Source organism: Equus przewalskii, chromosome 11 (genome assembly GCF_037783145.1).
Source record: "Equus przewalskii isolate Varuska chromosome 11, EquPr2, whole genome shotgun sequence".
Taxonomy (NCBI): Eukaryota; Metazoa; Chordata; class Mammalia; order Perissodactyla; family Equidae; genus Equus; species Equus przewalskii.
Genome location: NC_091841.1, coordinates 25,318,256 through 25,341,226, shown reverse-complemented (window position 1 = coordinate 25,341,226; position 22,971 = coordinate 25,318,256). Strand labels below are relative to the sequence as shown.

The 22,971-nt window shown below is 39.5% G+C and overlaps 1 protein-coding gene across 2 annotated transcripts in view; it reads left to right on the top strand.

Moving 5' to 3' along the window:
• ATL3 (atlastin GTPase 3) overlaps window positions 1–22,659 on the top strand; it is a 44,855-nt gene extending 22,196 nt beyond the window's left edge. For both annotated transcript variants that reach the window (XM_070564158.1, XM_070564157.1), the window contains exons 6-13: window positions 1,410–1,466; window positions 2,264–2,356; window positions 3,060–3,198; window positions 14,611–14,738; window positions 15,349–15,405; window positions 16,511–16,582; window positions 16,971–17,402; window positions 18,179–22,659. In XM_070564158.1, the coding sequence (XP_070420259.1) occupies window positions 1,410–1,466; window positions 2,264–2,356; window positions 3,060–3,198; window positions 14,611–14,738; window positions 15,349–15,405; window positions 16,511–16,582; window positions 16,971–17,402; window positions 18,179–18,265 (1,065 nt within the window). In that variant the 3' untranslated portion in view covers window positions 18,266–22,659. The remainder of the gene's footprint in view (window positions 1–1,409; window positions 1,467–2,263; window positions 2,357–3,059; window positions 3,199–14,610; window positions 14,739–15,348; window positions 15,406–16,510; window positions 16,583–16,970; window positions 17,403–18,178) is intronic.
• Window positions 22,660–22,971: the final 312 nt, after the last annotated feature.

The following is a 22,971-nucleotide window of genomic DNA, read 5'->3' as shown; positions in this document are numbered from 1 at the left end:
ACTGGGGCTTCTAATTTCTGAGCCTTTCAGAGAATCTGCTAATTTCTTGATGGCTCCTGCCTCTTGCGGATTTCTTAGCAGAGCAGAGAAAGCCCAAACCAGACACTTCTTTCTCATTTGTCTGTTTTCCTCCCGGAGTATTTTTAATAACTCTTCTCTGCTGTCATATCATTTCTCATCCTCTTTGTCCTGTGAGTTTATAACTTTTAAACTTTGTTTTGCAATACTTTTAGTAAGGCTTCATGAAGAGATAGAGGTAAATGTATGTATAAACCTTAACCTTAAAGAATTCGTTCATTCAGGGGCTGGCCCAGTGGCACAGGGGTTAAGTTTGCATGTTCTGCTTCTCGGTGGCCCAGGGTTCGCCGGTTCGTATCCTCGGTGTGGACATGGCACCGCTTGGCAAAAGCCATGCTGTGGTAGGCGTCCCACGTATAAAGTAGAGGAAGATGGGCACAGATGTGAGCTCAGGGCCAGTCTTCCTCAGCAAAAAGAGGAGGATTGGCAGTAATTAGCTCAGGGCTAATCTTCCTCAAAAAAAAAAAAAAGAATTTGTTCATTCAGTTGTTTGAATGGCATACATATCACGGGCCCAGGGCTCTTCTTACTGTTGGAGGTGCACAAAACAGACGAACATTCCTGCCCTCATGGAATTTACAGGCTAGCAGTGAAGACAGACACTTGTCAAAATAAGTAAAGGTATAGTGTGCTGGATAGTGAGATGGGTTAAGGAGTAAAATAAAAAAGAGACATGAGGTAGGAAATACTGTATGGAGAGTTGTAATCTTGTTAGGCAGATGGCCTGGAAGGCTTCATTGAGAAGGAGCCCTCTGAGTAAAGACCTTAAGAAGTGAGGGAGCTGATTGTGCATATTTGGGGGAAGAACACTGCGGGCTGAAGGAGGGATAAGAACAAAGCCCTGAGGCAGCAGTGTGCTCAGCATGTCTGAGGAGCAGCTGGGAGGGCCAGTGTGGCTCGATCCCGGTGAGGACTGGCTGTTATACTGAGTGAGGCTGGGGTTGTGAGCAGAGGCGTGAAGTGACCTAGCTAACCTTATTTATGATGAAGCCACTGAGGCTGCTGTATTGAGAATAGTCCCTGGGGGCGGGGACTGAGAAGGGGAGCCCAGTTAGGAAGCTGCTGCAGTGTCCAAGCCGCGAGGAAGCTGTGAGTGAGGAAGCTGAGTGCTCGGATTCTGGGTTTGCTAATGAGTCGGCCTGCGGCATGTGAGGGAGAACCACCACCAAGATTACTTTAAGGTTCATAGTTCCTGTGCGCTTTTGAAACTATATAACTTTGGTCTCATACAAGTAGTATTCAGTCTGTTAAATGAATTCTTTGTTGAAGAATAGCCATAGAAATATTTTAAGTAATTTTGCCTTACAAATCATAACTCTTCTTTTTTAAAGCTCTTCACAGAATATGGTCGTCTGGCGATGGATGAAATTTTCCAAAAACCCTTCCAGGTAGAATGTTAACTATAAATGTAATTCATATGTTTGTTTTAGTTGAGAGACCAGTGAACTATAGCCCGCAGGCCAAATCTGGCCAGCTGCCTGTTTTTATATAACCTGTGAGTTAGGAATGGTTTTTATATTTTTAAATGGTTGGAAAAAATAAAAAAGAGGAATAGTATTTCATGATGTGTAAGTTGCATGAAATCTAAATGTCAGAGTCCATAGCTAAAGTTTTATTGGAACGCAGCTGTGTTCATTTGAATTGTCCATGGCTACTTCTTCTACGACAGCCTGAAATATTCACTCTCTGGCCCTTTACAGAGAGTTTGCTGACCCCTTCTTTAGCTGATTGTTTCATGATGATGAGAATGCACAATAACCTCAGTAAGATGAGAGGACCTTTAAGTATTATTTAATTTAGTTTTCTTTTCCTTCCCCCGGTTACAAGTAGGTCTGATTCTATGATCAGCCTGTGCCATGTTGTCTTCTTCTCCTTTCCCCGTTTCTCCTACTTGCCTAAAGAGCAGAGACTTAAATTTAACATTTTCCCATCAACCTCTTCTTTCTGTTCCTATTATCCGTGGGAACAAGAATAGCAGATAGAATATGCAGACCTCACATTTGGCATATCCATGTCGTTCTTGTGTTTTTAAGGTTTCTAAGCTGGTACAGAATAGATAACATCCTTCAGCACATTTTCTTGCCCCCCTTTGAAGAAGCTGGCATTATGCAAAGAAGTATTTCACTTGGTATTTTGAAATGCATTTATGCAACACTGTAAGATGCTCTGCTTTTTTCCTAAATAGACACTAATGTTTTTGGTTCGAGACTGGAGTTTCCCTTATGAATACAACTATGGACTACAGGGAGGAATGTCATTTTTGGATAAGCGTCTACAAGTAAGTAGGAATATAATCTTCTGGGGGATTACCTAAAAGTAGTGATAACTTTCTCATTGGCCTTTAGTTGTTGTATTTAAAGCAGATTATGGAAAATTATTTTAAGTGTGTTTAAATGCTTATGAATATTAGCCCACACTATTATAATTCACGGTAAGATTAAAGATCCTGGGTATATAATGCACAGGGACTGTAGAGAAGAACCCTGGGCAAAAGTCCAAGCTTTGATTGTAATTTCCATTCCATGTTTTACACCAGCTTCTATATGTGCATTTAGAATGTCACATTCGGAACTTTAGTTCTGTTACTCTTATTCAAAATTCTGATTTGTTTTGGGGCGGATATAAACAGGCTTAGCCTGTTCTCCAAAATTAAAACACAGGAGTCCTTTGTCAGTCACTGCTAACTGGTTAGATCCTCCTTCATGCCCACAAACCTTTCCGTGTTCTTCCTAACTGTTGTGCAATACTCTTTTTTAAGGAACTCTTTAGTACCTGTTCTTTGGTAGCTATAGGAGTCAAGCCACGGTTAATCAGATTTATGCATTTATTGCTACCTGGGGTTCTAATGTTTCTCATTGGACATAAGACAGGCCACTGTGATCCATCAGAGCTGGGAACTCTTCTGTCCTTTGTCCTATACTAGTGGTTCCTAGTGAAGAACAACAAATGGTCTTTTGTAAATTATTGGTCTTCTTTGGCAGGTGAAAGAACATCAACATGAAGAAATTCAGAACGTCCGAAATCACATTCACTCATGTTTCTCCAGTGTCACCTGTTTTCTCCTACCACATCCAGGACTCGAGGTGGCCACAAGCCCTGACTTTGATGGGAAGTTGAAAGGTGTGTTATAGATGACGTTATTTTAAACGTGTAATTTGGTCTCTGGAATTAAATAGTGACCAGAAAATGTCAATTGTGAACCTAGTGAGTGCTTAAGAGAAACAGCGTGTTCTCTTAGAACAGCATTTAGAGTCTAGTTCCGTTTTTGCTCTGCCTTACTGCAACTGTCAATTAGTTTACCTTAGTTTCTCCATCTGAAATGGTGGTGGTGATATCCATTAATGATCTTTCTAAGAGACATGATTACTGATTTACAAGAGATAAAAGTGCTAAATAAAGGAAGGCTAAACATTAGTCAGCTAATATTTATCAAGTAAAATTAATTTGCCACAGAAAGGTAACATGATTCATGGCATGGCTGTTTGTTTTTAAAGCAAAACCTGATGCTGGGTCGTGTGTTAATAGCAGGAAGTGCTGACTAGATGCTAGCTTGGAGAAATCAGAGTTGGGACTCTTGGGTTCCATTACCTTATTTTTGTTCCTTATTCATCGAGACCTTGAGTCATTTAATGGCTAGCCCTCAGTTTACACATATGTTGAACTCTAAGCACTTTTGTTTGTGAACTTATCTGAGTTTCTCAGGTTCCCGGTAAAGTAGAAATAATAAGAGCTGCCATTTTTAGAGGCCCAGTAGTGTTCCCAGCTGTCAGTCTGTTTGGGCTGCTCTAAGAAAATACCACAGACTGGTAGCTTATCAACAACAGAAATTTATTTCTCATAGTTCTGGAGACTGGAGAGTGCCTGCATGGTTGGGTGAGGGTCCTTTTCCTGGTCTCAGACTTCTGGTTGTGTCCTCATGTGGTGGAAGGGGCCAGGGAGCTCTGTGGGGTTTTATGGAGCACTAATCCCATTCCTGAGGGCTTCACCCTCTTGACCTAAGCACCTCCCAGAGGCCCCACCTACGCTAATACCGTCACCTTGGGGTTAGGACTGCAACATAGGAATTTTTTGGGAGACACAAACATTCAGCCCATGGCACCAACACTGTGCTAGTTACTTTCATGCTTAATTCCATGCAGCTGTTAGGTTCCGGAAGTTAAGTGACTTGCTCCAAGTACTCAGCTAGTAAGCGGTGGGGCAGATTCCCATCCAGATCCTTCTTACCCCTAAGGCATACTGTGCTGAAGTAGAAGTTCTTCTGTTACGTTGGGGAAGTCGTTTAGGGGGTCTGTGCTGTTTAGTTACCAGGAGAACTTGCCTCTTGAAGTGGAAGTTTTTCATAGCTTCATATTAGACATAAAATGCACCATTTTCAGTTTATTTGACTCAGTTGATCCAAGAAAGTTAGATCCAAGAAAGTTAATATACTTGTTCAACTTAAGATTTACGTAAGTAAATCAACTTAAGACCAGCTCGTCTTAATATTACAAAAGAAACCGAGTGTGAGAGACTTACCTTTACCTTCTATTAGTCACTTGTATGATATTTTTATGTGGTTGGCAGGTTTCCTGAGCAGGAAACTTCCACAGCCTGTCAGATGGCAGTTCAAAAATCCAAGTTCGAGGGCGGCCCGATGGTGCAGCAGTTAAGTGCGCACGTTCTGCTTGGCAGCCTTGGGTTCGCTGGTTTGGATCCCAGGTGCAGACATGGCACTGCTTGGCAAGCCATGCTGTGGTAGGCGTCCCACATATAAAGTAGAGGAAGATGGGCACGGATGTTAGCTCAGGGCCAGTCTTTCTCAGCAAAAAGAGGAGGGTTGGCAGCAGATGTTAGCTCAGGGCTAATCTTCCTCAAAGAAAAAAAAAAAATCCAAGTTTGAGGGCTGGCCTTAGGGAGACGTGTGCTTAGGCAGCACTGGAGCTAGAACCTTTTCCCTGAAAAGGAGTTGCTCCTCTGAGCTGAGTATGGAGAGAAAGTTGAGTGCGTAGGTGATGTGTTCGTTTCGGGTTCGAGCACTCCATTATTAGACATACTTTCACCAAACCTAAGCTCTGCTTTGTTCCTCATTGGTAGGGCAGATGCTGAGTGACATTCTTAGATGTGGACGTTTAGGAGAGGGTTAGTGAGAGTGACTCCTGCCTTTCCTCTCGCCTCAGGCTGCTCTCAGGTTATCGGACATAAACGTACAAAGTGGCCTTCCTCCATATTTTCAAGCATTTTACTATTTCAAGACGTTCTGTTTTAAAATTCACTTTTATCATGTCATTCCAGGAAATAGAAATAGTTTTTTAAAGTTCTGTAGCCCCGACTTTTGAAATTTTGTATCGCTTTTGAATATGCATGTCATGTGAGTTTCCTAGGACCGCTGTAACAAAGTACCACAAACCGGGCGGGCGTCGGCAGGGCTGGTTCTCTGTGGAGGCTCTGACGGAGAGTCCCTCCCATGCTTCTCTCTTAGCTTCGGGTGGTTGCCAGCAATCCTTGTCATTCCTTGGCCTGTAGTTTCATTGCTCCAATCTCTGTCTCTGTTGTCACATGGCCACCTTCTCTGTGTGTATCTATTTCTGTGTGTTCTCTCTTCTTAGAAGGACACTACTCTTTGGATTTAGGTCCCTGAATCCAGTATGGTCTCACCTTAACTAATTACATCTGTAAAGACTCTGTTTCCAAATAAGGTCACATTCTGAGATTCCAGGAGGATGTGCATTTTAAGGGGACACTGTCCAACCCAGTGTATATGTTTACAGATTATGAATGGTTTATTACTAAACATTAAATATGCTAAGTTTCATATTTATTATATTTATAAAATAGGGAACAAATTCTATATGGGTAACCTTTAGTTTCATAATTATGCACTGTTTCTCTCATCCATGATTAAACTTTAAAACATATTTACATGTTAAAATCTTCCTTTCTTACTTGAAAAGGCAAGTCCCAAAGAAAGAAACACAAATGGTCAGTATATACTCATGAAAATATGTGTAGCATCACAATAAGCAATGAAGGGAAAATGTATTGGTATAAATTCTTATAGTCTTTATGTGACAGTATCAAAATTTAAAATGTTCACATCCTTTGATCCAGTATCTCATTTTTAGGAAATTATCCTAAGGAACTATCCAAATAAGTAGATAGAAATGTATGGACAAGGATATATACTACTGTAGCATTATTGTAATCGAGAATAATTGGAAACAACCTGAATATGTGTTTTTGAGGAAGTGGTTAAATTATGAGGCATCTGCACAAAGGGATAAAATGCAGCTATTTAAAAGGATAAGGTAGGTAGATGGACCTATCTGTATTTACATAGGAAGATGTCCATGACATGTTATTAAATATAAAAAGATTGCAAAGTGGCATATGTTGTATAATCCTATTTATTTAAAAATGTACATTTAAAGTGTATGTATATATGTTTAAAAATGTATGTTTTTAAAAGGAAAAATTTGAAAATTAAAAATTTCTTTTACTTCACTTGGTATTGATAGTCTGCCCTGTGTGTCTATTTAAGGAACTGTAATCGTTAGGAGGATTAATCGTGAAGAATTCTTATTAGCTCTGCAAAGGTTTATGTATTTTTTAGCTCCCTAATGTTTTGTAATTTTAGGGAACCTTTTATAACTTTTTAAAAAAATTAATTTCCTTGAAATTTTATGTTTTCAGTTTTCACATTATAATTTATCATCTAATTTGGATCCAACTCATTTTCCTAATGGCTACCCATTTGTTCCAACAGTATTTATTGAATAGTCCAACTTTCCCGCACTGGTTGAAATGTCGCCTTTATCATATATTAAGCCACTACTCCATGTGTAATATGGGGATTAATCCCTTTTTAAAGCTGCTACAGGCCATGCTCTGGCGCCATCCTGAGGAGGCTGTAGAGTATGAGAGTATTTAGGTGGAGATTGCTACCATTTACTTAGGTAGGATGGATTAAAAAACTTCTTACATTTTTTGATGTCAAGAGATCAATGATCAGTTATTTAAGATGGGATGGGAGTCAGTGGAGATAAGAAGTGCATGTTGCTATTGAGAGGAGAATCTCATGTAGATTATGAGCCATAAATAAATTCTAGGTAGATTACAAAGTTAAGTTATAAACATTAAGGCATGGGGAAAAAGTTAATTTTATTAGACCATTGGAATTAGGGAAGGACTCTTTACAATTAGAAGGAATAAAAGAAATTGTCAAGGAAACGTGTCACAGATTTGAATACATAATAATCTTATGCATATTTAAAAAGCGAACAAACTGGATAAAATATTTCAGTGATCACAGTACACGTAAGGATAGCGTGTTGATTTGCTTATGAGGAGTGACTGCATTCTAAGATAAAGGCCTATAGTAGAGAGTTCACTGAAAAGGAAATCAGCTGGTGAACAGATACGGAGAAAGTTTGCCCTAACTAGTAATAAAAGAAACAAAATAACGAGCCACTATGAAATTTTTAAATGTACTATTAGATATCTAAAAGAATACAGAAGTATTACATATGAAAAAGAAGACACACAAGATGTATATGTAAGGTATGAAACATAACATCATGAACATCCTGCCCAGCTTTGTGTCTAGAACTGGAATTGGAAACTTTTGTAATGGACCACATAGTAAGTGTTTTAGGCTTTCTGTGCCATACAACTGCTCAGCTCTGCTGTTGTAGCAAGAAAGCAGCCAGAGACAACGTGTCAATCAATGGACCTGGTTGTGTTTTCAATAAAGCTTTATTTACAATTGAGTTAGCAGGCTGTTTTGGTACAAGGGCTGTCGTTTGCCAGTCTCTGTCTAGAACACTAGCAGTACTCTTTCCTGTACCTGTGTGCTGCTTCCCTGTCCTGTTTTCCTGCCTCCCCACGGAAAGAATCACTATTCTAAATTTTGCTTATTCTGTCCTTGAATTTTTTAAAAAATTATTACTTGTGTTTGATTCGCTTAATACTCTCTCGCTGTTTCTTTAATTTTGAACTTTATAAAAATATAGAATGTGGCCAACTTGCATTTTCACTGAGTGTTTTATTTCTAAGATTATCTGTGTTATTGCACGTAGTTGTGGTTCATTCTCTTTCATTGTTGTACAATAGTCCCTTTTGTGAATATAGCACAGTTTATTCTCAATGGAAATTGGAGCTTTCCCAGTTTTTTGCTGTTAAGTACAATGCTACCGTGAACGTTCTTGTATATGTGGATATATGGGAGTTTCCCAAAGGCGTGTCCTTAAAAGCGGGATTGCTGGATGTTACAGTATGTATGCTGCACCTGCACCAGAGAATGCCAAATGGGTTTTGAAAGTGGTGGTTCCGGTTATACTCCCTTCATCAATGTGTGTAAAAATTCCCCTGATCCATATTCTGGGCAACACTTGGTGTTGTCAGACATCTTAGTTTTGCCAATTTAGTAATATAAAATAGTATGTCATTGAGGGGTTAAATCATGTTTCCCTGATCACTGGGATTGAATATCCTTTCATTTATTTATTTCCACTCATGTTTCCTTTCCTGTGAAATTCCTGTTGTCCAGTTTTTTGGTTGGGTTGTCTGTCTGTCTCTGCCATGTAAAGATCCTACATGTCTATTTGAAGATAGGAACTTTTGTTGGTTATGTGTTGCAGATGCCCTTTCCCATCTTGTGTCTTGACTTTTTTTCTATATGCCTCAGTTTTTTTTGTTGTTTTTTTTTGAGGAAGATTAGCCCTGAGCTAACTGCTGCCAGTCCTCCTCTTTTTGCTGAGGAAGCCTGGCCCTGAGCTACATCCGTGCCCATCTTCCTCTACTTTATACGTGGGACGGCTACCACAGCATGGTGTACCAAGCAATGCCGTGTCCACACCCGGGATCCGAACCGGTGAACCCCAGGCCGCCGAGAAGCAGAACGTGTGCACTTAACCACTGCGCCACCGGGCAGGCCCCTATATGCCTTAGTTATAATGTGGTTGAATTCATTCACCTTTGATTTTATGTAGCACTTTTTGAGTCTTGTTTTAGAATATCCTTTCCTTTCTCTACACACACACACACACTCTCTCTCTCTGTCTCTCAAGTTTTGTCTTTCATATTTGTGTTTAATCCACTGGGAATTAATTTTTGTGCATATGTGAGGTAGAGATCCCTTTTCTATTTTTCTGTGTAGATACCAATGCTTGTAACTTTATTTATTGAATACTTGATTTTCCTATTATTTGCAGCTTCTTTTATGTTTTAAAAGAAATGCCTTTCATATATGCATGGGTCTCATTCTAGGCTCTTTATTTTGTTCCACTGACCATTTTGTCTGGTCATGTGCCATTACTATATTATCATAATTATTTTATAATAAGAGTTGATGTCTGGTGGAAAACTTCTCTCCCTTTTTCACCCTTAGTCATCTTCAGGAGTGTCTCTTTTTTTCCAAAGGTATTTTTGTATCTTTGGTTGTTTTTAAAGATTGGCATCTGAGCTAACATCTGTTGCCAGTCTTCTATTTTTTTTCTTCTTCTCTCCAAAGCCTCCCAGTAAGTAGTTGTATTTTCTAGTTGTAGATCCTTCTGGTTGAGCTGTGTGGGACGCCTCCTCAGCATGGCCTGATCCAAACTGGCGAAACCCTGGGCTGCTGAAGCGGAGGTGCGAACTTAACCACTCAGCCCCCGGGCCGGCCCCAGGAATGTCTTAATTATGCTTTAGTCTTTGCTCTTCTATGTAACTTGGAATCAGCTTATCAAATTTATTAATGTCCTTGTTTTGGTTTTGATTGGAATCATATTGAATCTATAAGTTGATCTGAGGAGAATTGGCATATATTTATGATAATAGGTATTCTTATCCTGAACAGGGTAATCTCTCCATTTATCTAGGTCTTTAACTTCTTTTTATGAAGGATATGAAAACTTGATTAAGGTCTTATACATGTTTTATTACATGTATTTCTAGTTTCCTTAGAACTTAGAAGTCCTAAAAATTATTTTTCCTAATTATTCGTGTTGGTATCTTGAAATACATTTGATTCTTCTGTATTGTATGTACAGCTATCTTGCTAAACTCTCATTATTTCTAGTAATTTATAGTTATTAGGTCTTGTCTGTGTCACTAATGAAGAATGAAGTTTTTACTTTTTTTCACATCAAATTTTGTATTTTTAAATTTTGTTCTTATAGGAAGACTAGGACTCCAGTATAATGTTAAGCAGAAGTGACAATAATGGGCATCTTTATCTTGTTCCTGATTTTAAAGGGAATGCTTCTAACAGTTTACCATTATTGATGTTTGCAATAGAGTTTTGGTATATATCCTTTTTCATATTAAGGAAGTTCCCTTCCATTCCTATTTTGTCAAAAATATTTTAAAAATTATATATTGATATTTTGTCAGATGTTTCTTCTGCGTCTACTGAAATGAACATGTGGTTTTTCTACTTCAGTCTGTTAATGTGATGAGTGACATAGTTTTGTTTTTTTTTTTTTTAAGATTGGCACCTGAGCTAATATCTGCCTATCTTTTTCTTCTTCTTCTTCTCCCCAAAGTGCCCCAGTACATAGTTGTGTATTTTAGTTGTAGGTCCTTCTGGTTGTGTTATGTGGGACACCGCCTCAGCATGACCTGATGAGCGGTGCCATGTCTGCACCCAGGATCCGAGCCAGCGAAACCCTGGGCCACCAGAGTGGAGCGTGCAAACTTAACCACTTGGCCATGGGGCCGGCCCCTGATGTAGAGCTTGCTAATGCTAAACCACCTTGGCATTTCTGGGATAAATGGATCCTGATGTATTATCTTTTTTCTTTCTTTGAAAATAAATATCTGTCACTGGATTTGATTTCCTAATATTTTGTGTGGAATTTTGGTATCTCAGTTTATGAGCAAGATTAGTCTATAGTTTTCTAGTCTCACCTGCCACCTCCTGGTTCTGATGCCCTGCTCTCATAGAATGACTTGGGGAGTAGTCTCCTCACTGTTTTCTGGAAGAGTTTACATCACGTTAAACAGTGTTTGAAAGTGGTAGAAGAAACCTCCAAAACTCCTTAGGCCTGTGTGTGTGTGAGAATATTTTTTGCTGTTTATTCAGTTTCATTATAGAATTAATTAAACTCATTTTTTTCAGATGGTCCTTAAGTCTTTTTCTTTTCTTTTTGCTGAGGAAGATTTGCTCTGAGCTAACGTCTGCTGCCTCTTTTCTCTTCCTCTTTTTTTGCTTGAGGAAGATGGTCCCTGAGCTAACATCTGTGCCAATCTTCCTCTATTTTTTGTATGTGGGACGCCTCCACAGCATGGCTTGATGAGTGGTGTGTAGGTCTGTGCCTGGGATCCAAGGCTGCAAATGCCAGGCCGCTGGAGCGGAATGGGCGAACTTAACCCCACTGTGCCACCAGGCCAGCTCCCCTAATTTTCCTTTTTAATAAAAGATTTTTAAGGCTGTGAATTTCTCTTAGTACACTTTAGCCCATTATGCTAGGTGGCATTTTCATTATCTTTCACTTCTGAATAGTATTTTATTTATTTTATGATTTCTTCTTTGACCCACACCTTATTTAGAAGAACGATTTTTAATCTCCAAATATATATGAATTTAAAAACTTTTTAATGCTCTGATACTTCTGCTTTTGATGATACATTTTTTGACACATTTTATCCAGTATGTTGATAGCGTGTGACTGCTGTGATGCTGATCCTTAGAACTTTGCTGGTATGTATTTCATGACCTAGACTTTTTTACATGTTCCATGTGTGCTGAACACAGTGGCTATTTGTTTAATTTTTGAGTGTGCAGTTCATTTTTCTCTGTAAATCCTGCTTGTTAATGTGTCACTTTCTTTATCTTCACTGATCTGTGTCTCCTTGAGTGTCAGTTACACGTGTGTTGATCTTCCTCTGTTTTGCTGCTTCGTCACTGCCTCCCTGTCGTTCTGTTGTATGTTTTGAGGCCATTTTAATAAGTGTATTCAAGTTTAGTATGGTTACACCTTTCTGGTGAATTGAGGCAATCGACAGTAACCCTCTCTAGCCCTAATAACTTTCTTCTTGTTGTTTAAGCTTGTTTTATCTTTAATAACATGGCTGTCCTCGCTTAGTTGTCCTAAGTATTCATTTGTGTCTCTTTTTCTGTCTGTCATGTTCAACCTCTCTGTGACTCTGTGTTTCAGGTGTATTTCTTATAAAGAGCATATATGTGGATTTTAAAAAATCCAATTTGAAAATCTCTGTTTTTTAAATTGGTACGTTTAGTCCATTTTCTGATTCCTGATACATTTGGTTTTAAAGCCATCGTCTTGCTTTTTGCTTTTTATTAGTTTTGCTCTTTCTATGCTTTTTCCCTTCTGTTGGTCTTTTTTTTTTAAGTTGAGCGTTCTCCACAGTCCCCACTTCCCCACTAATATGGAAGTTACACACTGTATAAAAATAAATTCTTTTAGTTATCTTTGAAATTTTACCACACATACGTATTCAGAGTGTAAACGAGTAGCTTAATCTCCTTCCTTCATAATACCAGAGCGTTAGGACAGTTTAGCTCGGATTACTTCCTCCCAGTTAGTGTCTTAGTTCTGTCTTCTTTTTGACCGCGCCGGTTAACTGTCATTATTATAACATAAGATGATATTTGTTTAGCTTTCCCTAGATGCTTTTTATTTCTTTGCTCACCTTCCCTTCTTGTATTGCAGGACTTCCCTCTGAAAACGTTTCTCTGCTTCCCAAAGGTCTTTGCTGTGCTACAGCTTTAATGTTGTGGTGTATTGCTTTCTGTTTAACCTACTTGTTATAAGCTGTGGTCTGAAGCTGTGGATTCATGCATTTCATCAGTTCTAGAGATTTCTCAGCCATTATCCCTTCTATTATTGCCTCTAATGCACCCCTTCATCTCCTGGGACTCCAGTTAGACATGTATTAAATCTTCTCATTCTACTTCTCTTAGCTTATTTTCCCCTTACTTCCCATCAGCAGATCTCTCTGTGCTGCTCTTTGGGTACATTATTCAGATCTCTTTTTTTCCTCCAGAGAAGATTTGTGTTTGCTCCGTCAGGGAGCTGGGGGCTTTCTAACCTGGGGCCATTCCAGCCCCCTTCCAGGATCCACCTTCGTATAGGAGTTAATTTTGCCCAGAGTTTGGTCACCCTGTCGCCGTGAGTGGCCTCAGATGAGCCACAGCTCCATGTGCACTAAGCTCTCTGCTCTGTCACCTGCTCAGCGCCTTGCAGCTCTCTTTTGTTTCCAAGTCCAGCAACATAATGGAATATATCTTCATCAGGATCTTGTTAGAAGAAGGTCCCTTCAGATTCTCCAGTCTGTAGTACTGTCAGAAGCAGAAGCCCCAGGATACTGTTTTTTACCAATGGAGGCAGTAAAGATTTAAAAAGCAATATAAACCTCTAGTGTATTTGAAAGTAGTAAACCTGCTTGCTCATATATTGGTGGCAGGGTATAAATTGGTACAATCTTCTGCAAAAAGAATTTAGCAATGTAGACGAGCCTGAAAAATGAAAGGGGGCATTTTAAATGTTAATTACGATTGTCTGATGGTGAGCTTTATGGATGGTTTTTTTTTTTTTTTTTTTTTGAACTTTTGAATGTTTTCCAGGAGTCTACATTGTCATTACAGTATCTAGTAATTCCTCTAAGGAAGTAAAAGTTACCTGAAGTTTTTTCTGCAGATTTTTATGTTGATATGTGTAATTGGAAAGATTTAGAGACTGTTTATGTTTTCTGTACTGCTCTGTCCCCAACTCTTACAACAATGCCTGCCTCAGAAAGGTGCTTGAAACTGTTCAGTGAGTAAATGAAATAAGGTCTCGATTTTATAAATTAGGGTTACGGAGTGTTGATGTGTTCCTGCTTTGATGTGGGTTCCCACCCGCTGTCTGTTCAGTTGATGGTTTGAGTTAATTGGGAACCTGGGAAGAAGTTAGATTATAGAAATCAGGTGCCTTGTATTTTAATTCCTTCATCGTTGGACCAGCTGGTTCTCACTTTGAGGCGAGAGCTCTATGTAATGGCTCTCCTGAGCCCTCTGGGGGAACTTTGCAGAAGCTGTCACCTTCCTGAGACAGTGGTCTTTTCCCTTGGGGTGGCCCAGGGGTCCTCCGAGGAAATAATAGGTAATAAATATCATGAGGTACAGGTGCTTCTACTTCTTTTAGCATTAAAAAATGAACAAAAACAGGGAAAATGGACAAATAATGGTTTCTAATGGATTTAAGGGGGAGCGTGAGGGTGTGGCAAGGGCCTGGCCTGAGAGAACTTGAGGGGTTGATAGTTGATTTTTTGAAGACCTTGTTAATGAAATTCTTTGAAAAGTGAAATTTCTTGAAAGGGTAAGGAAGAGACTGAAGCTCCCAGAGTGACAACCAGGGTCTGGATGTCCTGCGTCTTCTCCTCTGGACTAAGGAGACAGGCGTCCATCGGGACAGAGATCCAGCCAGCCAGAAGGTGTCAGTCTGGGACCCTCCCCTCCCTTTCAACTAGAAGATGTTGAAACCGCTAGATAGGCGGTGAAGACTGTTTCCTCCTCACTTGGGTTGAAGATATCTGTTTGGCTTACTGTTTGCTTCTTCTTGGTCCTGTGAACAGATATCGCCAGTGAGTTCAAAGAGCAGTTGCAGACACTGATACCATTTGTGTTAAACCCTGCTAACTTAATGGAAAAGGAGATCAATGGCTCAAAAGTCACCTGTCGGGGGCTGTTGGAGTATTTTAAGGTAAATATGTGTTTTAATGATTAAAATGTTGACTTTTGGCAAAACTGATCTGGGTTGTAAGCTAACTTGAATGTCAGTATTTTAAAGTGTAGGGGAAAGTTTCACCGCGGAGATGGTGGGAGGCATTTTCAGGTGTTAGTGTCCTTCCAAGAGTGGGCCACTGGGGGGCAGCATCTGTCCAAGAACCAAATGGATATTCTCTGCACTCTCTTAGAGGAGTAATTACTGTGGCTAAAGGAAGATTGTTCCTCAAGGAAGCTGGTGTGGACAGGAGGTGGTTAGGAAGTTGCTGTGAGTAGGAGGAGACGGCATCTAGATGTGACACGACTACCTCAAGGCGGATGGTCACTGCCCACAGGTGGTGGTGAGGCCAGTGTGCATGGGGAGTCTGGTGGGAGTCCTAGCCCTGGTAGGCTCGTGCTGCTTGAGAACATTTTTAGTTAACTAAACATGCTAACATGCACTCAAAGGTGTGTTGTGTTTTTGCTAATTCCTGGGTGTTGATCTAGGTCCTTAGGAAAATGCGGTTGTATGGTCACTGTTTCTTAAACTATGATTAAATATGACTGAGTGACATTTTTCATAATCATTTTTATGTTTATGTTCTAAGGCATATATTAAAATTTACCAAGGGGAAGATCTGCCTCACCCCAAATCCATGCTCCAGGTAAGCAGTTCTTTGACGTCCTCAGTGATGTCTTGGTTACTGGAGTTGACCTGTGTACGCCAGGCCAAGTCCTTGGAGAAGAGAATGCTGTCGTCTCCTTTCCCATTGTGTGGGTCTGATAACAGCACGTTTCCCAGCAGGGTGACTGCCTTCCGGTTTTCTTCTCTGTTCTCATGGTGGTGCAGTTAAAACAGAACGGCCTCTCACAGTGCCGGTCTTCCCACCAAACACAGTGTAGAAAACATTGTCTTATTATACCCAGATAAAACATACCCAGTTTTGTTAGGTCATTTTCCTGTTACCTGTGGTCTACTTTAGTAGAGCATGTCCTGACGTACCTATTTACTATTTGCTCATCAGGTTTTTTATTTTCAACTACTTTTATTTTCAACATTTTGATATTTTCAAGATGTTATTTTGTTAAAACATATACTTTCCAACTTTCGTGTGTTGAACCTAAGGCTGTTTACTGCCAAATGTTTATTTCTTTAGTAGCAAAACATTTTCACAAAGGAAGCCTTGAGCTTGGGATGGATGTTGTAAAGATAAACTTTTTCCCTTTTTTTTTTTTTTTTTTTTTACTTACGTCTTTTTTTTACATTTAAAATTGAAGCAGGGGCTGGCCCTGTGGCTGAGTGGTTAAGTTCGCGCACTACGCTGTAGGTGACCCACTGTTTCGTTGGTTCGAATCCTGGGTGCGGATATGGCACTGCTCATCAAACCATGCTGAGGCAGTGTCCCACATGCCACAACTAGAAGGACCCACAATGAAGAATATACAACTATGTACCGGGGGGCTTTGGGGAGAAAAAGGAAAAAAATAAAAATCTAGGGAAAAAAAAATTGAAGCAAAAGAAATGATGTTTTCAGAGGTTTAATTTATGATAAAGATTCTTATGTATAAGAACATTTTTTGGCAGAAAATTTGGCAGAAAAAGTGTATTTCAGTTCATAAATTGAGCTATATAAAAGCTTAAAATATAGCAGGAGAATAATAAAAAAAGGAAGAAGGAGGAATAGAGTGAGAAGAAATTTTGACTTGGTTATTTGTGGAAGAATGTTAAAAGAGGAAGGATTTATAGTTTCTGTTTTCCTTTCTTGACAGGCCACTGCCGAAGCCAACAATTTAGCAGCTGCAGCCTCTGCCAAGGACATTTATTATAACAACATGGAAGAGGTATGTGGGGCATGTGTCTTGCTCGCAAGTATCTACAGCCTGGGCATTGTTGCTGACTTCAAAAGCCCAAACTTGATCCTGTTTAATGTCTCTTAAGATGATGAGGCAAAATGCTGTGTTCAGGTCATCCTGGTCCTTGGGCCTTCTAACCGTTACCATTTCTAACAAGGCTTCCTTACCGTGTCTCTGCTCTCATGGATCAATTGCCCTGGCTGTTAAAGTGTGCTTTTCAGAGGCGGTGAACTCAGAGTTTGTTGGTCTTGGTCATCATTTTAAAGTTAATTTCTAATATCTAAGAATATTCTAACCTTTTCAGTGTTTTCACTTGTTTTATTTGGCACTTGTTTTTGAAGGGATCTTCAACAAGTTGTGTCTTTATTCTTCTTAGGTTTGTGGGGGAGATAAACCTTATTTGTCTCCAGACATCCTAGAGGAGAAGCACTCTGAATTCAGACAACTTGCTCTAGACCATTTTAAGAAGACCAAGAAGATGGGTGGGAAGGATTTTAGCCTTCGTTACCAGCAGGAGCTGGAGGAGGAGATCAAGGAACTCTATGAGAACTTCTGCAAGCACAACGGCAGCAAGAATGTCTTCAGCACCTTCCGGACCCCTGCAGTGCTCTTCACGGGCATCGTGGCTTTGTACATAGCCTCGGGTCTCACCGGCTTTGTTGGTCTTGAGGTTGTGGCCCAGCTGTTCAACTGTATGGTTGGACTGCTCTTAATAGCGCTTCTCACCTGGGGGTACATCAGGTATTCTGGTCAGTACCGTGAGCTGGGCGGAGCTATTGATTCTGGTGCAGCGTATGTATTGGAGCAGGTAAGTGGTGCCAACGAGGAGGCTGAGGGTTGGTAATAGACAGATGTTTGTGCCTCTATTGTAAAGTATCTCTGTTTGGAAGAGTTTCATAGTGAAAGAAGGCATGAGAAACTTCCCCTGGCCATTTCTTTTCTGATAGGCATTATGTTTTATTATCCTTCTTTAGGATGGTAATATTTATTCCTAATATCTTGTTTCCATGCCTGAAAACTGCCCTTTAATGCAAAAAAAGTTGCAAACATATTGTGTCCCTCACGGGAAAATTGTAACTACATGTTCTTCAGACAGAGTTCCTGTCTGATTCTCTCTCCTATCCAAGGCTAGTTTACTTTACTGAAAATCAAAGAGCTTTGAAAAATATGAACTTAACAAAATTTTGTTTTGGGTCCTACTAATGGATGGCATCTCTTTAAAAAATCTTCCAAAAAGCCAATGGCTTTTGACGCTGACATGATCTCTAGGTGTGCAGGTACTTGCGACTCTGATTGGTTTCTTTTTCTGAGTAGCATGAATAGATCAGTTAAATTAGGAGCTTGTGGTGAAGCCGGGAGAGCTGCCCGCCCCACGCCAGTAACACCAGAGGCTCAGCTGACTCTCTTGGGAGGTAGCTGCTGCCACGGGCTCCCCTGGCCCCTGCATTTTCATTCCGCTAGTTTCTGTAATATACCACTGATGGAGACAGAGATTTTTGAAAGTTTATCCCCAAGGACTGCCTGCTCTCTTGATGCTGTGCTGTATTTTATTGACTCATGTGTTGCATAAATGGTCTTTTGCAGGCTACATCTCATATTGGCAATTCCACTCAGGCTGCTGTGAGGGATGCAGTTGTTGGGAGACCACCTGTGGATAAAAAAACTCAATAGCATCTTAACAAGAGAATCCGACAAGAACCTGAGCAGTCCCCACTGATTTCTGGGTTTCTGCCACGGCCACAGGTTCGAGTCCGGAGGATTGCAGATCTGGGGCCATCCGGGAAGAGCTGAAACACGGCACTAATAAACAAACAGACCTGTCCTGTGGCTTCAAATTCTTAAACACACTTCCATTTCTGTTGGGACCATTTCTTTTCTTTGCTGATGTAGGTCCAAGCCTGTGTCTATTTTTCTTACTGCTCTGCTTTGTGCACTTTATGGGGGAAAAAGCTAAAGGAAAAAACGGAAATGTGGTTTTAAGTCCTTTATGTGCCACTTAGTGCCTTTTTAAGATTGAATCCATGCTTTTGAAGACATGATAGGGAGGGGATTGAGGATAACCTCATGAAAGATGCAGTTTTGGGGTGAAACTTGTGAGTTCTTTTATACCTTACTCTTTTGGGAAGGATTCTGTTTTTAAAAGTTTACAAAACTTGCAAAAGCTTCAGAACTAAAGACTGACTGAAAATGATGCCATTACACTTTTAAAATCTTATAAGAGTAGAGAATCCTGTTTGCCACGTAGTCTGGAAGAATCATACCATATTTAAATCTACCGTACGCTGAAATTTAAAGTCTTACCTGACAGACTGGCAGTTTTATTGGAGCATACTCTTTTTTTGCCTTCATTCCTCCAGCTTCTTTCTAGAAAAGAGGCAAGCATGCCTTGAAAAGCCAGAGTAGGTCATAATAAAAGGAATGACTTGATACTTTAAGAAAAAAGCTTGAATCTAAATGAACCATGTGACCTCTGATAAGTCACTTGAACTTGTGCCTTGGTCAGATTCACTGTTTGTTGGTTTATGTACGTGTCTGTCTTCAACAGGACTCACACTAACACACAGCTGTCGTTTGAGAAGTTTTGTTTTTGAGAGTTCTGCATGAGAACAGAACTTTATTAAGGATTCGAGGAAAGACATTACCAAACATTACTGCCTTTACTTGATGTCCTGTTTCATGTGGCTTAGCAGTAAATCAGGTCTTTATCCAAAACGTTTATTTGCATTCTCCTATGCACTAGCTGGTATTTTTATTAATAAAGCTAAAACTGTCAATTTTATTTAGCGAATCTTTCTTTTAACTTTGCTTTAGTCTGGTAGCTTTAAAATAGCTTTGGCTTAGTAAGGCCCAAAGTCCCACCCAAACATGGACAAAGCCTTAGAAGTAGCTAAGAATTCTTTTTTATTTACCTTGCTTGTGTGATAAAAAATTTTTATCTATTAGTTGCCTTTTCCTTTGATTTATAATGGTGAATTATTGTGGATTTTAAAACTTCATAAAACTTGCCTGCAAATATGTATATAAACATTCAGGTATGTGAGCCTTAATTCTTAAGATAATTTAATTTTTGTTGTGGGAGGGAGGTGGGAAAGCTTTGGCAAAATCAGTGTAAATTCTACATACGTGAAGTATGAATGGAAGGTGGAAGAAAGTAAGTCTGCTAGTATGTAATCTCTTTATCAAAGAATTTTCTTTTGACCACTTTAACACTTTACCACGCAAGTATTTTTATAAGTCCTGAATTAATTCCAAGCATTTTATATATTTTTTGTATTTACATACCATCTTGCCCTGAAGTTCTTGCTTTTCTGTTTAGTCGCTGTTAAATTTTAGAAAAATTTCATCTTGTTCTAAAAACTGTTGACTTACGTATCGGTGATGCTCAGCTTTGACTGTTAGATTGAAAGCTTTGTTTTGAAATTTTGGTACATTTTTAGGTGGCCTCTCATTCTTCCTGAAGGTTCGTACTTATTAGCTAAAGGCCTTACAGGTGTTGAGATTCTTAGCTTTTAATGCATTCTAAAGCACATTTATAGATTTCAGAATAATTGTCTAAAGTGACCCTACTTTTAATGATGAGGAAAGGATGATGTGTCTAAAACTTATTTTAATGCAAAAGTATTAGATTTTTTAAAATTTAAAAATGTGATAATGTATAATTTAATGAAATCTTAGGGTTTAGTTACTGTTTAAATTCACCATTTCTGTTTTGATCTTAAAGGAATAACTTGGTTTAATTACCCCAGGGAAGCCTTATTTTTTTGTCTTTATTGGTTAACAACTTCTGCCTCTGGAAAGTGTGTGTAAAGTTTTCTCAGTGAGGATTCTTATGGGTTTTCTTTGGCTCTTTTCTGCTTTTACAGTAAATTGGTGGTTTTATATCAGCTTTTTCAATAGAAGATGCATTCCCATTGCTGGCTGTAAGTAGTCCTGGGGAGATTTATAACTGGGTTGAAAGAATGTCTTTTACCTCTTAACTTCACTCAGCCTTTAATCTGTGGGTCAAGGACATGACTGAGGAGCCCAGACTGCGAGTGTTTGCTGGTGTTTGTGGCTCTGCCACTCCTGGGTGGGCTTTCCACGCAAGCGTTCTTAATTTGCACATTCCCAACCATATATGGGGCATGATCCTAGTAACATATAAAAGGAAGTTTTTAAAACTTTCTATGAAAAGAATTCATTTCAGGAGAAATTAAATGTTAAGTTTTTTAGTACTTCTAGTTAAGAATTTCCAGTTCTTATGGTAAAAATAGTAGAATAAAAATTCAGAGTTTTTCACTGAGAAATCTTTCTAGATTGGTTCGTAGACAGAATGAGGGCAAGCTGTCAGGTATGATGATGGAGCGCCTTCAGTCTGTACCCCGTCCAGCAGTGTACCGAGAAACCTCTTGGTTCACGGAGGGTCGTGTGTTAGCACCTACTTTATACTGCGTAACGTTGCCTGTGAAGATTGTTTTTCCTTTACCCGTTCTTTCTCTTTTACTCACGTGAAGTAAAATGCTTTAGACAAACAGACAAATAAACGGACAAAGAAACTGCCTTGTCCTGGCAATATGCTTCTTTGGCAGGTCGTACCCAGCGTTCACCCCTGCCCTTTAACAATGGTGTCTGGATAGGGCAAGTTTGGATGAGTGTGTCTGGATGGGTGAGTTACAGAGAAGTTAAGCAGGGTGATTTAACTCCAGGCAAAAGCGATAGAGAACAAATAGTTTTATTTTTTCCCCAGAACTTTTTCTTTTTGGAATGTAACTTATTTGGAAGTCTTCATAGAACTTTTTTCCCCCATAGAGTTATTGAAATGTAATTGAGGATGATTAGGATGGATGTCATCTAAGGTAGCCAACATGGGCTACATCATTCCTCTTACATTTATATCCAACCAAATTTTAGTCAAGGAATAAAGGCATAATGAAGACCAGCTAACAACAACAAAAAAGTACAGACTATTTGTTAAAGTGATTTTTGTAAATGGCATTAAGAAGCCCCTTGTAAAAGACCATCTGCAATTAAATGGTTTTCCTTACATTAAGTCATATTGGAGCTGTGTTTTGGGTCGTGGTTCTCATCTGCCTTGGAGTACGTAAGACTCACCTGGGAGGCTTCTTTAAAAAAATTCATACTCCTGCCTTTATACCCAGGGATTGCCCCAGTTGGTCTGGGCTGTCGCCCTGAACTCACCATTTTTATAAACAGCATCGCAGGTGGTTCAGAGACCACGGGGAGAGAGGCTGCTCCGTGGATGGGAAAGTGCAATTCAGTATTGTCTGGAGGCAAGTGGACAGTTTTACCAGAGGCTCAGAGTAGGGAGTCCACTGGCAGATACAGTCACAGAGTTCACAGTGTTCAGAGTAATAAGGATGTCTTTAATGTACAGGGTTATCTAAGCTCCTTAAAGCCATTTTTGTAAATTAGGATGTCGTAGTGCCTTCTCTGAAAAATGAATGTACAAGTATCCTATTTAGGATGTAATTAGGATTTAAAAAAAAGTATTTTGAAAGTTTTCTTTTAAAAAGCAAAATTCAGCACTGTGACTTGAACCCCTAAGTCTTTGATGCCCCGAAAACCTTAAGCCATAATAAAGATAGTGAACAGAAAGGAAGGAGAGGATCATAACTTTGAAAACTGGAGATAAAAGTACCCAGATGAGGAACCTTTCAAAATAGATCTAGGGGCAGAAAGATTTTAAAAGAAATATTTCTTCCGTGGGACAGAATTTCATGTGGCAGAACTAAAATATACGTGTAGTGTCCTTGTGACCAAGGGAAGGTTGCGTTTGGTTCCCAGACTTTCCAAGTTAGATCGTAAATCCTGTTGTGGACTTAAACCTCAAAAGGAGTTAATATTCATCTTGAATATATACACGTTTTCCTCTCAGATTTCTTTTTCTTTAAAAAAATTGTTAAAAGTACTTTCTCCTAGACCATTTTTGAATGGCTTTAAAATTTAATATACTTTTTAAAAAGTGCAATGGGATGAGATGATGCTATTAGTATATTAAAAGATGCACATTTCTGTTTTTTAGTTGTAAGGTCATGTAATGGAATAAAGATCACAGCACCATGTTACCTGTGTTTTTTTTTCTTTCTCTGTCTTTAATATGGGGAGATTTATGACACAGATTTGGGCTTGGCAAGGCAAATAAGGTATCTCAGGGGAGGGATAACTCGGTGTTGGGGTGGTCATGGTAATGGGGTTTGAGTGCGTCCGCTCTCCCTGCCCCACAAAGCAGTGCTGACTGAGGATCCTACAGGCGTGCGGCAGGGGCTGTGCGGCCGGCGCCGCTGCTTCACGTCAGACACCAATTGTGTTTACAGTAACTTGGGTTTGTGAGGACCCCTTGGATTCGTAGCACTTTCATTTGGTTGCCCCATATAGCG